Source organism: Armigeres subalbatus, chromosome 2 (genome assembly GCF_024139115.2).
Source record: "Armigeres subalbatus isolate Guangzhou_Male chromosome 2, GZ_Asu_2, whole genome shotgun sequence".
Lineage (NCBI taxonomy): Eukaryota > Metazoa > Arthropoda > Insecta > Diptera > Culicidae > Armigeres > Armigeres subalbatus.
The window spans coordinates 451962161-451979172 of NC_085140.1; the positions used below are offsets into that span (position 1 = coordinate 451962161).

At 38.8% G+C, this 17012-nt stretch overlaps 2 protein-coding genes and 1 pseudogene across 2 annotated transcripts in view; 1 reads left to right on the forward strand and 2 right to left on the reverse strand.

The window, feature by feature from the left end:
• Positions 1–4113, reverse strand: part of LOC134210454 (uncharacterized) — an 18686-nt gene extending 14573 nt beyond the window's left edge. Inside the window, exons 1-2 of the mRNA XM_062686499.1 lie at positions 3822–4113; positions 3152–3755 (exon numbers count right to left, since the gene is read on the reverse strand). Coding sequence (XP_062542483.1) covers positions 3152–3755; positions 3822–3950 — 733 coding nt within the window. The 5' untranslated portion in view covers positions 3951–4113. The remainder of the gene's footprint in view (positions 1–3151; positions 3756–3821) is intronic.
• A 3609-nt stretch (positions 4114–7722) lies between these two features.
• Positions 7723–9384, forward strand: LOC134213745 (zinc finger protein 90-like; annotated as a pseudogene).
• Positions 9385–11747: 2363 nt separating this feature from the next.
• Positions 11748–17012, reverse strand: part of LOC134213744 (ubiquitin carboxyl-terminal hydrolase 14) — a 49188-nt gene continuing 43923 nt past the window's right edge. Inside the window, exons 7-8 of the mRNA XM_062693065.1 lie at positions 12224–12518; positions 11748–12165 (exon numbers count right to left, since the gene is read on the reverse strand). Of these exons, the coding sequence (XP_062549049.1) occupies positions 11834–12165; positions 12224–12518 (627 nt within the window). The 3' untranslated portion in view covers positions 11748–11833. The remainder of the gene's footprint in view (positions 12166–12223; positions 12519–17012) is intronic.

Consider the following 17012-nt stretch of genomic DNA (forward strand, 5'->3'; position numbering starts at 1 on the left):
TGTTAGCAATACGTAACCGAATTCAAGTACACTTGATGTCCCATCTACAAAAAGGGCGATAAGCTGGATTGTAGCAACTACCGCGCAATCATATTATTGCTGAATGCCGCCTACATGGTACTCTCCCAAATTTTATGCCGTCGACTAGCACCAATTGCAAGGGAGTTCGTGGGGCAGTACCAGGCGGGTTTTATGGGTGAACGCTCCACCACTGACCAGGTTTTCGCTATTCGCCAAATGCTGCAGAAATGCCGCGAATACAACGTGCCTACACATCATCTATTCATCGACTTCAAAGACGCATATGATACAATCGATCGAGACCAGCTATGGCAGCTAATGAACGAACACGGATTTCCGGATAAACTGACACGGTTGATTAAAGCGACGATGGATCGGGTGAAGTGCGTAGTTCGAGTTTCAGGGGCATTCTCGAGTCCCTACGAAACGCGCAGGGGGTTAGGTGATGGTCTTTCGTGTTTGCTATTCAACATCGCTTTGGAAGGGGTAATACGAAGAGCAGGGATTAACACGAGTGGTACAATTTTCAATAAGTCCGTCCAGCTATTTGGCTTCGCCGACGACATAGATATTATGGCACGTAATTTGGGAAGATGGAGGCAGCCTTCATTAGACTGAATAGGGAAGCCAAGCGGATCGGACTAGTCATTAACACGTCGAAGACAAAGTACATGATAGGAAGAGGTTCAAGAGAAGACAATGTGAGCCACCCACCGCGAGTTTGTATCGGTGGTGACGAAATCGAGGTGGTAGAAGAATTTGTGTACTTGGGCTCACTGGTGACTGCCGAAAATGATACCAGAAGAGAAATTCGGAGACGCATAGTGGCTGGAAACCGTACATACTTTGGACTCCGCAAGACGCTCCGATCGAATAAATTGCCGCCGTACCAAACTGGCAATCTACAAAACGCTCATTAGACCGGTAGTCCTCTACGGACACGAGACCTGGACGATACTCGTGGAGGACCAACGCGCACTTGGAGTTTTCGAAAGGAAAGTGCTGCGTACCATCTATGGTGGGGTGCAGATGGCGGACGGTACGTGGAGGAGGCGAATGAATCACGAGTTGCATCAGCTGCTGGGAGAACCATCCATCGTTCACACCGCGAAAATCGGACGACTGCGGTGGGCCGGGCACGTAGCCAGAATGTCGGACAGTAACCCGGTGAAAACGGTTCTCGACCACGATCCGACGGGCGCAAGAAGGCGAGGAAGCTTCATACAAAAAGTGTGACATAGGGGGGAGGGGGGTGGAAAAAGTCCAATTTTTGCGTTACGTAATTAATGGATCTTCCCTAAGGTGGATCGATCATGTGGAAGATGACTTGCGGACCCTCTGTAGACTGCGTGCTTGGCGACGTGTAGCCATGGACCGAGCCGAATGGAGAAGACTCTTATATACCGCACAAGCCACTTCGGCCTTAGTCTGAATAAATAATAAATAAATAAATAATAAAGCCATCTCATGAGAATTTGGTTTGTTTGGTTTGAAGAAGAAGTTGGTATTTAGGGTATTTAGGTGAAAATATAACTCATTGTTGTTTTTTGTATTCTTTTGTGAAACTGTTTCGTTAATTGAAAGTCGAACGTCGTAAATCGTAAGTTCGTGTAGCAAATTGAAAATAATTTCACTAAAATCGATCCCCGCTAAAGTTACAGTACCTAATTAGGTATGTAATTCCGCAAAAACTATAAAATAATAAAATTGATTGTTTTTGAAACACCAACTTTTTTGAAATTTTTCCCCCTGCGGGGGGGGGGAGGTAACAGGTGATACACTTTGACGCCTTCTATAGAACGGAAGTGGAAAATACCGTCAGTAGCCTTTAATGTTCATGAAATCAGCAGAAGAAATCAATGTTTACGTTCGCCCTTATGAAACAACAATGTCGAGTTGTTCTAAATACAGATTCTAGGCCCCTTCCCTTCCTATTTTTTTTGTAATCCTCTACCTCGACCAAGCCGCGAGTTTTTCGGCTCCCCAATACTAACATATAAATTAAATAGCAAATCATGAAATTGTACAAACAATTCAGCCAAATGATGGCTCCGTTAAGCCTTGTTCTAAAACATGTTATGATTGAATTCGATGAAGTGTTGCATGTGACCTGCAGTAGGGGTGGCTTGCAACACCCATCATTTTGATATTACGTTCATACTTTTATTATTGTTATAGGGGAACAGACGGCTTTGGCAGGTTTTATTCTATTATTGGCAGGGGGGTTTTTGTCGACCGAATTTTATGAAATTTGGCCACAATATTCTTCGATATGCAAAGAATGTTTGGGCCAAATTTGAGCATAATCAGTCATAAAAAACCCCCCTGCCAATAATAGAACAAAACCTGCCAAAGCCGTCATTACCCCTATGTCTAATCACTAATATTAGGACACATTAAAAGTATCATGTAACAGTAGAATGAATAAATCCTTTTAATTCAGAATTATTGAGAGAGAAACTTGAAAAGTGTTGCAAGTCACCCCGTTTGACGATATGAGCAAATTGAAACAGCATAAGTAGGTACCAAAGAAAGGTATTTATTTATCCAGCCGCTATAAGCATAAGTTATGCTTTTATGAACAGTATCGCATGTTTAAATGCAACTTGTTGCGAAACAAAAATGATCAAAGATAAGTGCCTAAAAGACGAATGAGTTTTTGTGCACATACAGCAACAGTTCGCTAACTGGGCGCCTTTTAACTGGACTGTTTTTTAACTGGGCGTTCGCTAACTGGGCCAAAGCCCAGTTAAAAAGCAGTTATCTGTCAAAAAACAACAACAAAGACTCGGTGACGAGGGGATTCTGAATGGTATATTCTTTAAGCTCCATGAAAAATACGATCACAACAATGCATCGCGAATTCCCTCGTCAGCCCAGTTAAAAAGCGGCGTTCGTTAACTGGGCTGGTGTTTTAGCCCAGTTAGCGAACGGTTGCTGTACTCATCACATTATCACCTCAATTCATCGGTTTCCTAACTAATCAACAATTTATCTTTATAATCAAATTATACAATACCGAATCAACAGCCAATAAATGAAAAAATATGAAAATGAAAATTTATTTTTGGAGTGATTACAGTTTGGTGTACGAGAAAGGCAAATATACCTCTCACCAATTCAAACTTACCTTTCGTGGGCCTGCGATGTTCAATCAAACCATGCTGTACCAGATCTGTCTTGTCCTTGAACCGTTCCGAACAGCCACAACAACTAGCAGACATAAACCTTACATGATCGTAATGATCGCTCTCGATAAGCACTTCGTAATCTTTTTCCTGATAATGACTTAAATACATCAAACTGGATTTTCTATTGTTGTCCTCTTCCGGGGCCAGAATATCTATCAGCTGCTGAGCAGCTGTCAATTTGCTATCCTCAGTTTCCACTATTGATTCTTCTACCAAAAAGCTTTCTTCGGTCTCTTCTGCTATAATCTTCAGATCAATCTTCTCATTCGATTCTTCAGGTACTATTGATAGACTGTGTTCATCTGGATCCGTTGTGAAAATTTCATCCTCCTGCTCAATATCTTTATCCAAAGCCTCAATTTCCAACTTGATCATGTCTTTGGACTCATCGTGGCTTAATTTCAGTACATCTTTCACCGAATATATTTCGTTCCTGAACTGCTTATCCGATTCTATACACTGCAGCCGAAGTTGATAGGCGCTCCTGACTCGTTCCAAACATTGCAAGCAAATATTTTGGGGAAGGTTTTTGTCTAGCGTCACCTGTAAAAGATTGCCCATTTACCGCGTTTTGCTAATGCAATAATTAATCTTTATCTGAAAACTCACCTGAATATCGGTCAGAACTTCGACCATCCTGGCGATGCTGATGCTATCCTGGATCAATCGCACGGATATGAGATCGTCATTGTCAGGTGCCCGACAAATTCGGCAAATTTTCGGGCGATGGAAATTCATTATCTAACAAACTCTAATTGTACTCTTATAAATCCACTTTTGGCTATCAAAATTTACGATTTAATTTATCTTTTTGTATTATTTATTTTAGTTTTTTTTAGGAAGTAGAAGACGAGTAAAATTTCAAGATTTTTAAAAGAGCTTTTGAAAACCGCGGAATAAAGATTGGGGTGTCCAAAATGTAATTATCAAATTTTTCGATATAAATTTTATACACACGGTAACCGAAAAACACCGGGATCATTAAAAAAAATTATGATCATTTATGAATCAAGACAAAATTTTCAAAACGTCTTATCTGCTTTTGTAAACAAAGATTCAAACGACGATTTGACGAATCTGATAGCTCTCCCACGCAAACCAACACCATCAACAGCTGGCGGAAACCTTCACCTACCTAATGGTGGTGTTGGTTTGCGTGGGAGAGCTATCAGATTCGCCAGATCGTCGTTTGAATCTTTCACACTTAAAATAAATCGCCGAATTCGGTAAAATTTTACCGAAATCTCAACAGCAGAACTGTTTGGTAAATAATTTTACTGATTTTACTGATGAAAATTTACCGAATACTGTAAAATGAGTTAAGTGTGTATATCTTATCGAGTATCTTATATAGATATTTTTGGCAGTGTTTGAATCCACATATAAATCAAATTATTGCTTATTTGTGACCACACAAATTTTATTTCTACAGTATTTTATAAGTGGATTGCGTGAAGAATGGCTATGTGTGCGCTTATATAAATACATCATTACAAGACAAAATTTTCAAAACGACTTATCTGCTTTTGTAAACAAAAGTTCAAACGTCGATTTCATGAATCTGATAGCACTCCCACGCAAACGAACACCATCAATAGGTAGCTGAAGGTTTCTGCTACCTGTTGGTGGTGTTGGTTTGCGTGGGGATGCTATCAGATTCGTCAAGATTGAATCTTTGTTTACAAAAGCAGATAAGTCGTTTTGAAAATTTTGTCTTGATTACTAAAATCTATGGATTTTTGTCAATACAAATGTGTGGATTTTTGGTAGTGTATACATTTTGGACCCTCCTGGCGACATTTCTCTGATTTCTGAACTAAAAACAATGCCGCTGCTAATTCCCCCATTGGCTTCAGGAAATTACATTGTTCAGCATCTATTTCACTGGTTTCCCCTGCGAAAAAGCAATATTTAGATGAAATTTTGAGGAAATTAGTTTGTTCAAGAAGGCGAGCGGCAGCCTATAACCATGGAGCACCTAAACGACTTTGAATTAGCGTTGATGACGTTGCACTCCTCGGGCAACGGCGCTCTGATATACAGAGTAAGTTCAACGACCTTGCCGTGCGCTCCTCTTCGACAGGTTATCGCATATTAAAATTAGAGGCCTTGATAAGAGAAACGCGGATAGGAAATGTAGCTCTGCCAACACTGCAGCCAATCTTCTTCATCAAAGAACAACATATGAAAAGGAAGAAATGATTTATCCAGGTACACCCAAAAAAATCTGCACGTTGTTTCCACCTGAAAAAGTACGTAGATTTTTTCCACCTGAAATTCACGTAACTTTTACCTGATATTTTGATAGAATTATCATTCTACGTGAAAATCAGGTAAGTTCTACCTGAGTTTTGAATAGAATCCACCGGACACGTAAGTTTCACCTGAATTTTCTGAAGCATTTGCAGCAATGTGTGCACGTAAAATGTACCTGAAAATTCAGGTGGAAACAACGTTTAGATTATTTGGAGTGTAAAATTTTACATATTGCTATTTAATATGTTCACATCACATGACAATCGAATCCAACAAATAAAACAATTGCATTTCATAATCTATCATTGATTTGCAAAACAAATTGAAAATGCATTTAAAATTGGTTCATTCATAAATGGTGTTAAATCGAATTTAGCCGTTTTCAGTGTTTGAGCCGATGATTTGGCTGCTTGACAGGTCTCTTGCTCGATTGGCTGCTGTTTTTTGACGGTTCGACTGGCGGCACATGTCAATTCGCGTTTCTCTTATCAATTGATTAAGGCCTCTAATTAAAATACAGTCAAACCTTCATGAGTCGATATTGAAGGGTCCATCGACTCATGGAAATATCGAGATGTGGAATAGGAAATCTTTGGAAAGCTCTTTGGAGGGACCATCACAGTAACCCAGAAAATATTTTATGATATGGAATAATTTTCTTCCATGAGTCGATATCGAGTCATAGAACATCGACTCATGGAGGTTTGACTGTATCTTCAAAAACCCACACGGTAAACAGATTATACTCTTTTAGAACTATAAAGTACGCATAATCTTGGAAAAGTGGAACTACGCCTAAAAGGAGTATATTTCGTTTACTCATTTATGAGTATATTGCTCATACGTCAAATTAGGCATACTTTTTACTCTTTTTCTACAAGTAAAAATTGTGTCATTTTTACTCCGAAAATAGAAGGATAATGTGTACTTTTTACCCCTACAGTTCCCTGCATGGATTTGATTTTAAAAATTAAAGTTCTCTCAACTTGAAAGATTATTTTTAATAGAAATCAAAGAAGTCATAAATTTGAAATCATATTTATTTCCGTAAATTCATAATTACTTCATGGTTACATAATGGTTAGTAACATTAAACCTTCGATTCTGACCTTAACCTTTACCCTGCTTTCATGGGAGCCACGGCAGCTTCCAGTAAAGGTGGCATCTTGACCTTTCTCCGTCGGGGCGGGCCGCTGACCTGCGCTGGCACCTCGGCTGACATATCGGATATCGCGGCGGTAGTGGTTATCGATGTTCTTCTGGTTGCGGTGCGGCCAAGCGTTATCTTAACGGTGGCCTTCGTCTCGGCCTTCGCTATGGTTTAGACTGGAATCTTGGTCTTGTGTATATGACTGGACGCTCTGAACGGCTGGAACGATCCCAAGGCCTGAGGACAACAGATTATTTAATATGTATTTGGAAACATTTAAAACAATATTACATAATACCTGCCAAACTATATGTATCCGTGAAAATGTTATGAAAATGTTACCGTGAAAACGGTGAAAACGCCTTATTCAGAATCTTTGAACATCCCTAATTCTCGCTTAACAATTGATTAGGGCCTACAATGAAAAGTAAACAAATTCAATTTTAACACCCTTCGATAGTATCCTCTAATAGCTACTAATAGTATAAAAATATTCCGCATCTTCAATTAAATAACTTAGTAAAAAATTATTTTCGATTAGGCCTATAACGTGTTATTTTAAAATATGTGTAGGTCCACTCTGAAAAACGGCCAAGCCACTTTTTTTTCTGTCAGAAATAAGTCTTCTCAAATTTCGGGGCCGATAACGGGATTTTTTTACAAACCGTCATCGGCCTGAGCTAGGAGAGAAAAATTCTCCCTTCCAAAAAGTCTTATTCCATGTTTACATTTAAAGAATGCCATAAACAAAGGGTCTATGAATGACAAGCAAATGCAGAATGACTTATCAAGAGGGCCTATTCCGGAGAAAAATATGAAAATAGACTTAAAATTTTATTTTAACGATTTCGACACATTTTTGCATGTTTTCGATGCAATTAAGGTTATGGATGGATAGATAGTGTTTATCATGTGCTTTTGGGAGTTTTTGCTGCTTAAAATAACATAAACCTGGGAAATAGGAATAGAAATTGTGATGCATTTTTTCGAACAGCATTTTCTCAATGTTTACGTTTTGGCTGTAGGCCCTTTTCAAATGTTACGCGAGAATTGCATTATTTTCACTCATAATATTCACCGGCAACACTTCCGTAACAAAATATACAAATCAAACGTCAATTCTGTCAACAGAAATATACTCAATTCCGAAGTTTGTGATTTTTGCACTTAATAATACCATTCTAATATTATAATTAAAATATTTATTGTATTATATTTCTATTTTTCACCATTCGATAGAACAATGAATGTAATAACTTCTGGAAATAGTATCTGCCGCGTGTGTCGAAAGCATAAAAATGATTCCAAGGATTTCGTATCGCTGTTCCTGAAACAGGAAACCGGCATTCCAGAATTATCCTTGGCTTCGATGTTGGAGTTTGTGGGGAGCATCTTGGTGAGTAAATTTTGATTGACAATGCGAGTTACTGGCTTATCTTTTTTATGGAAGTTTCGTTTTTTCGTATATTAATCTTTATTGCCTAAACCGTAGATATCGCCTGAGGAAGTTCACATGCCCCAAGAAATATGTGCCCAGTGCTTGGATCAGTTGAAAGCTGCTTATAGCTTCCGGAAGCTGTGTATGGAGTCTGATGATTTATTGAGAAAAGCATATACACCTGAAGTTGTTCAACAATTGCCGATAAGCGGTCACAAAAGCAATTTGGTTTACCTCCAAAACTATGATCCCTCATTTTACGAACTGACACTGGATAGATTTTATTACATGGAACTGAATTTTATTGTACCGAGATGTTGCGGTTGCCGTCCTGGCATTCCCAGCTTCTGCAGAGCTTCAAGCTCATTCCTTTGACGAGCACAAGAAAAATCAGGGATCTGTTGTGGCTAATCAATGCTCAATTTGCTATTCCCGTTTTCCGTACGCAGATGCTCTACAGCATCATCGCCAATCTATGCAGAGTAACGTATTTTGCTGCCGAGAGTGCTATTTAGTTCTCGAGAAGAAACATACTTTATTCCAGCCATCTGCGAACGGAGCATGGCCGGACCAGACTATGAAATGGAAAGGGAAATTTATGTTGAAGAGAATCAACAGTTGGGACACAGTATCTTCAGATCCTGATCCGGAACCGAATCTCCTTGTGAGCAATGTGCAGTCCCTGGCGGATCCAAATGCCGATCCGTATCAGATGGGTTACTGTGAGATTACACCCGATCTTAAACTCAGCGATTTACGGACTACCCAATATAGGTTTGCTGAACGTACCGATGGCTTCAGTATAATAGAATTCACGTGGCATCGATGCTGCGCTTGCAATCACATGTTCATGAACCAAAGTGATTTGGACATTCATTGCACGGAGGAGCATCGGCTGCGATACAATCAGCATCAATCATCGGCCATACAGAATAAGCCATTTCTATGCGAGCTTTGCTGGCGGCGTTTCAAGAAAAAAAGTCTCCTGGCACTGCATCAAAAGTTCAACAGGAAGAAAGTTTATTCCTGTAACGCTTGTTTGCATATTTTCTTCGGCGGTCCGGCGTACGAAAAGCATTTGCCCGGATGTAACCCTTCTGGATTGAAACCGGTCCAGTTGACTTCTGTTGACGAAGCGGCCTACGTTGGACATCCCATGATGAAAGAAGAGCCCACGGACGATGATGATGACGACGTTTATATTTTAAATGATTAATAGCGAGTTATGCCTTTAGTTTTGAGTTGGTATATCAGAACCTTGAGCAGGAATAATTATTATTTGAAAACCCGTAATACCAGAGTAATAAATCTTTGCACATTTTATGTAAGTGGTGTTTAAAATTATTCTGTATATCGTTTTGTAGCACCGTGAACGTCCCAATTATTATTAGCCTATTCAAATTACAGATTTTCGTAGAATATTCTTCAAGCACGGTTCAGTTTTTTCCTATATTTGAACTTCATAAATAACTAAATTCGTGTTTTCCACGAAAGCATTAACTCACTTGGATAACCGAATACCATAAATGTTTCTATTTTGTTCTTATTTAATTCAAAACATCCAAATGCCTTTGAATAACCTAAGATTCGCATTATTTGTTATCTACATGCATTATAAACTATTTGCACCTTCAAAAATGAAAAAAATCATTCGATGTTGAAAATTTTTCACTTGCCATTATAGTAAGTCATAAAATACTTTTTTTTCAATTTTCATTAAATTTTTGTTGCTGAAATACAAAACTATTAAGAAAACCAACATATATCAATGCACTAAAACGTAATTAAGAAATCAATTTAGAAAAATATTCATATCCATTGATACGCCACACAGCTTGTACGAAGGATCAACTAGAGATGTGAATGAACTTTTACCCTCGGTAGTTGAAATGGTTCATTATCTCGTATTTTACTTATTCAGAGCTATTCAAAGCAATGATTTGAATATAGGATTGTGAAGTGAAATTGATTAATCCGAAGCATTATCACTGAAATATTTGAGTTTTTTTTCACTTACCCCACTGTACCTTACACTTAGTATTTTTTGCCACCATAAAGTCGTTGTGACTCAAAGTTTTAATCAATCCCTCACCACCCCTTGCCATTTTCTGTCACAAAATTCTAGGCACTCTTCCCCACTCTAAATGTTACATAATTTGTTGCTTGTTCCCATATTATGAAAATAGACGAATTGTTATTTTTCACATATTTATGTACCATCATCGGGGGTGACAATAGGTCTGAAGGTGAGAATGGGTCATTGCTCTCACCAGAAGAATGGAGGTCGTAGAGCAAAATCGTTCGAATATGTCTTTTATATTTTAGTCTTCTTGCCCTCAGATACATTCAATCCATTCTACAAGCATTCTAAGTAGTTGAAACAGTGACCCATTCTCTACCCCATTTGTCACCCCCGACAACGGTACTAATCAATTTATTCCTTTTTCTATACTGCCGTCATACCCATATTTGTCCCATGTTTGCTGGGATTCCCTATATACATGGGACAATTATGCGTATAACGGCAGTATACATGTGCTATATAAAATATATACACAGTTCATTCAAAGTTAATTACCTATGTTCCGGGTATTAAGCCACCCAGAGTGGAAATTAATTACCTGACACTCGATTTATGCATATGCACAACATGTGATAGATTTAATTCAGAAAAGTTATTGGAGGGTGACCCCTCCGTTCGGCGGGGTTTGATCCCACGAAACCAGTACGCTAGACAGGTGCTTTCCCTACTAAGCTACGAACGACCTCCGTCGTCCTCCGCAGCATAGGCAATTAACTTTGAATGAAGCGAACTCGAGTGGCGATCTCACTTCGCTTATGTGGTCGGATTGGGATCTGACGACTAACTGGTACAACCTCACACAACCCTACTTTATCGAGCGCAGTTGCTGATGAAGCAAAGAGGAGCCAGGCAATACTAAATACTCACCCATCTTGGTTGGCATTGTTCAAAAATACATATGAGAGAGTTAGCTCTGAAAACGGATTGCGAGAGTTCGGCAACGTGCCTGGTGCGCCACCTGTCTAGCGTACTGGTTCCGTGGTATCAAACCTCACCGAAGGGAGTGGTTACCCGCCAGTACGTTTTCCGAACTAAATCTATCACATGTTGTGCATATACATAAATCGAGTTTCAGACAATAAATACACAGCTAAAATTATTAATTTATATGTAGACATTCACATTGAAGAATATTATAATTAATTATAATTAATACCACAAGGATAACATGACTTCAATAATTTCTTATATATATATGGTCGGGGTTCAGCTAAACCGCACCAAGCGGCTTTTCGACTGACTTGGGATATTTTGTTAGTAAAAAGACAACGGAAATAGTTTCATATCAATTCAAGTGTACATTTGGTGTAGGATATCCTAAGTTATGGGGTTGAGGGATATCCTATACGATTTGCGATCAACTAAATCTGCTAAACAAAAGTTTGGGCAGAAAAATCGATAATTTTTCGTTGGCGCTTGGTGTGTTTTGGCTGAACCCCGACCATATATAGAAATGAAATAAAACATGTTTGATAACTGCGTTACGTTCGCCATGATGAGTTTATTTTAGAAAAGATCATGTGGTAATGTATTGTTTGATTATAACCTTGTTTAACTATGTCTGCATGGAATAGTATAAATTAAGCTCAGAAGACAAAACAAAAGATCCAGCATACGGATCGTTTATTCACGACAAGTAAACGATGTGAAATCATGCTTCTCATAAATAGTACCCGCAAAACGACACATTTTAACTAATCAACAGCCATTTTCTCAGCCGAACCTGCCTCCGTCGTCGCGGTGGCATCTCCTCCGGCAGCATCGGTAGCAGTCTTTTCCTCCTCGACCGGTATCTCCAACAGTTTTGGTCCGTACACCAAGACGTAAGCACAGTGCCAATCACCACCTCCGGACAGCTTCAGAATCGCATCCGTGTCCACAGGCGACACATAATCGTCATCGAACTTGATCCACTGATCACCCTTCTGACGGACCCATCCCACATAGTGACCCGAAGAGCTCGACCTTCCCTGGTGAGTCAACACTGCTTGCAACGTATAATAACCGCTGTTGTTGCTACCCAAGTCTGCGAAATAAAACTCATTAGCTATTGCTCGCGGAATCTACAACACACAGCAACAAACCATCTTCAAAGCAGTACGGCTGGGCAACGGTTTTTGGCTTCTCACTTTCCAGCTGCGCCTTACTTTTATTCTTGCCCTTGAGGTTTCGTTCGAGTTCTGCATCTTCAGCTTCCTTGAATTTAGCGCGCATCGGGGACAATTTGCCCTGCAGTTCCGGAGTGCATAGCTCGAATGCGTCAAAGTCTATCGGGAATTTAATATCCTTCAGCACCTTGGCGTTGATTCCTTCCTTTCCCTTGTACTGAAACCGGACGAACTGCACTGTCAGGTATGCCGGAAGGCGACTGATGAGGGACTGGTAAAATGACACAAAGAGTTCGACATTTAGTAGATTTAAGTTAAGACTAAGAATACAATCTGTAAAACTCGTATAGCAGAAATGAGATGAGGTCACATTATTACCATTTTCACGGTTATTATTGGAACATAGCTAACTCACCAATGTACTATCAGACCTACAACAGTGCTCATTATTTTCCGGGCAATAAAACTGTTTGCTTTATGAGTTTTAAACCATAAATTTTGTTTTCTTTTCAATGTTTTTCACTAAAGAAACCTACATAGTGCTTCATCTGTCCATGCAGTTTAACGGTGTCAGGCCATTTGGCCGAACAGGTCGTTTGGCGGAATGCCATTTGGCCGGATAGTGAAAAAATGACCTCAGGTTACGAGTAGTGAAGAGTAAGAAATGAGAAGTGAATAATGCATTAAGAGAAGATGGAAGTGAGAAGTCAAAAGTGGGAAGAAAAAAGTGAACTGAGAACAGAGAACTTCTTCCTTCGTCCTTTTTCTTACTTCCTTCTTTCTTTTGCCTTCTTTTCTCTTCTTTCTTTCTTTTTATTCCTTCTGTCTTCTCCCTTCTTTCTGTTTTTCTCCTCCCTTCTTCTTTTTTCTTTCTTCTTTCTTCCTTCTTTCTTATTACATCTTCCTTCTTCCTTTTTCCTGCTTGCTTTTTCCTTTTTCCGTCTTCTTTCTTCCTTCTTCCTCCTTCCTTCTTGCATATTTTTTCTTCCTTCTTCCTTCTTCTTTCCCTTCTACCTTCTTCCTTTATCCTTCTTCTTTATTCTTTCTTCCTCCTTCCCTTCTTTCGTCTTCCTTCTTCCTTTTTCCTTATCCTTTCTTCCTTTCTCCTTATCCCTTCCATCTTTTTCCTTTTCCCTCCTTCCTTCTTCGTTCTTCATTCTTTCTTCTTAATTATCCCTTCTTCCTTCTTCATTCTTCTTTCTTACTTTTTTCTTTCTCCTTATTCCTTGTTCCTTCTTTCTTCATCTTCATTTTGCCTTCTTCTTTCTTCCTTCTTCCATCTTCCTTCTTCCTCTTTCTTTCTTCCTTCTTCCTTCTTCTTTCTTCATTCGTTCTTCTTCATTCGTTCTACTTCTTTCTTCCTTTTTCTTTGTTCCTTTTTCCTTCTTCCTCTTCCTTCTGCCTTCTTCCATCTTCCATCTTCATTTTTCCTCTTTCTTTCTACCTTTTTCCTTTTTCATTCTTCCCTCTTCTTTCTTAATTCGTCCTTTTTCCTTCATCCTTCTTTATTCGTCCTGCTTCCTTCTGCATTCGTCTTTCCCCGTTTTCATTCTTCCTTCTTCAATCCTCCTCCTTCATTCTTCCTTTTTTCTTCTTCCTTCTTTTTTATTCGTTCTTCCTTCTTCTTTTATCCTTCTTCTTTCTTTCTTCTTCCTTCTTCATTCTTTCTTCTCCCATCATACTTCTTCCTCCTCCTTTCTTCCTTCCTCCTTCTGCCTTCTTTCTCCTTCTTTTTTCCTTCTTTTCTATTATTTTTTCCTTCTTCCTTCTTCTTTATTCTTTTTTCTTTTTTCCTTCTTCCTTCGGAAACGTATTTTAACTATTCGGCCAAACGGCATTCGTCCAAATGGCCTTCGGCCAAATGACCCTTTCGGCCTAATGGCATTCGGCCAAATGACCCTAAACCATTTTAGCATAGTGCAGTGCATTTAATATTTACAACATTTCATATGTATCCATGATAAATAACGGAGAGATGACAGAACAAGATGAAAAAAGTATTTGTTGGGATGTATTTACTAGGTCAACCAAACTGTCCTCGAGTTCAGAATTTGCGATCTACAGCCACGTTACTGTAAATATCTAACAAGACTAAGGAATCACTCGACATGGGGTGTTGAATCTGTCATCATCGTTAGAGCCCTATAAGAAGAGTAACGTCAAGTGTTACGTTTGACAGGTCTCCTGCTCGTTTGGAATGCGCATTTGTATGAAACTGACAGGCGATTCTGTTCCAATTCTGACACTTGACGACACTGTTATTATAGTCACTGTAATCATCGTCATTATCAATCATGCGCGAGGGGTAAGAAGGCATGACAGTATGAGCCTTGCATGCACCTCACAGTTACTAACTTTTTTCGTCAGTCAAAGCCAGTGTTATCCTACACTCAGTGCAAAAAATCTGCTCTTTGATTGACTAAGACTAAGACTTTGACTAAGTAAGTTCAATTAATAGAGGGATATTTGAATTTTATAAATGTCATGCCAAACTGTCAAAAAAAAATGCACGCCTAAGCCACAGGAGCGCGCGCTCTAAAAATAGCCTGAGTGTAGGACAACACTGCTCAAAGCCTCGATAGGCATTCAACCATACCCATTACATTTCCTGGAACATCAATAGAAATTATGTGATTTAAGATATCTGGGTCATCCAAACTGTTCTTGAGTTTAGAATCTACATCCACGACACTAGCTTTTTTCAACCCTCAAAGATTAAGTATGTATTAAACAATATCTCTTACGTCTCCCGGTAAATTAACAGGCTTTGTTAGTTTCGGGATGTCTGAGTTATCCAAACTAATCGTGAGTTCAGAACGTGCAATTCATAGCCGCTACAGCAATTTTGTCGTTACTCAATATTTCGACATATATTGTTGTTCCCATTACATATCTTAGATGGTACTCTAGGCACTCCTAATTGTTCTTGACTTCCAACCAGCCTACACAGTACCCGTTATTAAGTGCGAGAAATCTTAGCCAAATTACCATTTTTGCATTCGAATATCGTGAGGCCAAAACGGCCAGAATTGGTACTTCGATTCCGGTACTTCAAATCATTTTACAAAAAAAAAACGGAAGTATTACTGGAAAATTCAATCAAGCGTGGTGGAAAAGTAATCGCGGCAAATAAAGGTGCTATGTCCATCATTGCAAAGGGAACTATCAAGATTTACCCTGAGTGCTGCCCAGATGAGAAACACATCGAAATGCATCAAGTCCAGGGAGGTAATACCGGAGCTATCCGTTAATTTGATATCTGTAATAGTGATATTATCAATTCAGTGCAAAACCGAATTATAGCCGCTATCGAAATTGGATTTTTCTAACAATCCATACGTTAAACCTAACTTCGGAAGTGGTGCGCTGTTTTCATTTGGTGATGTGCTATACAGCGCACCACTTCCGAAATTAGGTTTAACGTACACACTTAATCGACAATTTTCCTCTCGGTAAAATAAATTGACGAACATGATCGTTAAAGTATATTTTAACTGATATCTCGTTAATAAATATGACGTTTACACATGTTACTGAAACTCGGCAATTAAGTTTGCCACAGTTCTCGGTGATTTGGAATTTATCCGAGTTTCGGCAAACCCATATGTCAAACGTAATAACCTCTATCGTGATGTATCGCTGCGAAAACAAACACGTGAGAACTAAGAAAAATGGAAAAATTAATTACTGTACCTCTACTTTTATGTAAGTATTCAATACGATTCCTTTTATTTTGCTCAATCTGTTTAAATTTACTACATTTCATGTTGATTTGATCATAGAAAGTATTTCAATTAATCTGCCCTTTTACAATGTTTTTAATTCCAGCGGATTTGCTTGATCTGTATATCGCACTACAGAAAACAGACAAAATATTGTCGATGGAAACAGCATTACCCGTGCGGCCGTACGAAGGGGCCAACACCAAGGCCAAAACTGAAGATTGTGATAATTTTTTTTGGGAAGAGGCTCACGAATATGCATATCAGGAATCATGGAATATGACTTCCGGATTGTATAATAATCGTTTTTGTTGACTCATAGGTTTCAAAGGTTTTTCTGTAGTGTTGATTAAGAAATAATAAACGCCTGCAAATATATTCTACTACTTCACGCTTTTCATTTTTATTTTGATTCTTCCGAAAATAAAAAATAATAATCTTTCACTGAATCTCGGTAAAGCACTTTACCGATCAAGTCGGCAATGCATTACCGAGCGGTACGGTAAATTTTGACAGCTGGGTGGTTTCGCAAATTTTACGACTATTCGGCAATTTGAACTTTTACCGAGATTTTTACCGAAATATCAGCTGTTGGATTCTCGGCAATTTATTTTGCCGGCCTCGGTGAAAAAAATTAAGTGTGTATGGATTGTGAGAAAAATTCAATTTCGATAGCGGCTATAATTCGGTTTTCTACTGAATTTATAATATCTGTAATAGTGAAGCGAGAAAATACCGTTACCACAGACAAACAGTCGTAACACTAGAAAAATTCCCATCGACCATGACTTCAACGCTCAATTTGAATTTGATCGATTGCGCGTTTCACAACTAGAGGCAATAGCGTCTTAATCCTTCGAGTTTGACATTTCACTCCAGCGCCTTCTGGTGAAAATGTCATACGAAACATTGTTTCATGTAACATGCTTGCAAGATGATGGATTTTTCTGAAAAATGTTCAAGCTGTTACTTTTGTTTGTCTGTGCCGTTACATTCAACAAGCATGGTGTGAAAGTTGTTAACCAAACAGGAAAACTTATTGC